This window comes from Opisthorchis viverrini, assembly GCF_000715545.1.
Source record: "Opisthorchis viverrini unplaced genomic scaffold opera_v5_482, whole genome shotgun sequence".
Lineage (NCBI taxonomy): Eukaryota > Metazoa > Platyhelminthes > Trematoda > Opisthorchiida > Opisthorchiidae > Opisthorchis > Opisthorchis viverrini.
This window is the reverse complement of record NW_008752146.1, coordinates 13,619-14,235: the sequence shown is the minus strand read 5'-3', so window position 1 is coordinate 14,235 and position 617 is coordinate 13,619. Positions and strand designations below refer to the sequence as shown.

General features: G+C 49.4%; 1 protein-coding gene across 1 annotated transcript in view; it reads right to left on the bottom strand.

The window, feature by feature from the left end:
• Positions 1-191, bottom strand: part of T265_11359 (hypothetical protein) — a gene marked incomplete at both ends in the record, with an annotated part of 3,080 nt that extends 2,889 nt beyond the window's left edge. Inside the window, one exon of the mRNA XM_009177992.1 lies at positions 107-191. Within this exon, the coding sequence (XP_009176256.1) occupies positions 107-191 (85 nt within the window). The remainder of the gene's footprint in view (positions 1-106) is intronic.
• Between the last annotated feature and the right edge of the window lie 426 nt (positions 192-617).

Genomic DNA, 617 nt, shown 5'->3' with positions numbered 1-617 from the left:
GGGCCTATCAGGTACGATAAGTAACTGGGTGAGGCTACATGGAGTACAGAAATAAGTATTATTTGGCTCTCACTGTAGTTCAGGCCCTGTTTTTACAATCACGCACGGATACTGGCCTGGTGTTCACTACAGGTAGCAAAGATAAGCGGTATCACGTATAGGTGTGGATATGAAGGACCGTCGTTGGCCATTGGATTATGTCACTGTGCAGAGGCGAGGTCTTAGAGTCAGCGTCGCACATAGACGCGTGCCTAGCGGTGACAGTAAGTATTCAAGATGAGTGGCAACGTGTAGAGTTATGAGTATAGGGGTCCGTCGTTGTTCATTGGATTAGGCTGCCGGGCGTAAATAAGGCCCGTCGTTGGCCCCATAATCGACGTTGCACATAGACACGGACTCAGCGGTTACGATAAGTAGTCGAGGTGGCTGACAACGGCTACCTTTATCATGGCAAGCGCTTTTTGGCGGTCACCACTTATAGAACATCTTATTCATTTTAGGAATGATGCTTGCAGCTACCCAGTTAAGCTGCATTATCTACGGGCTAATTGTGCGTTTCCGGGAAGCGGACCATCCAGAGATGACCCTCGCATCACCGCCGCACAGTTCACCCTGTT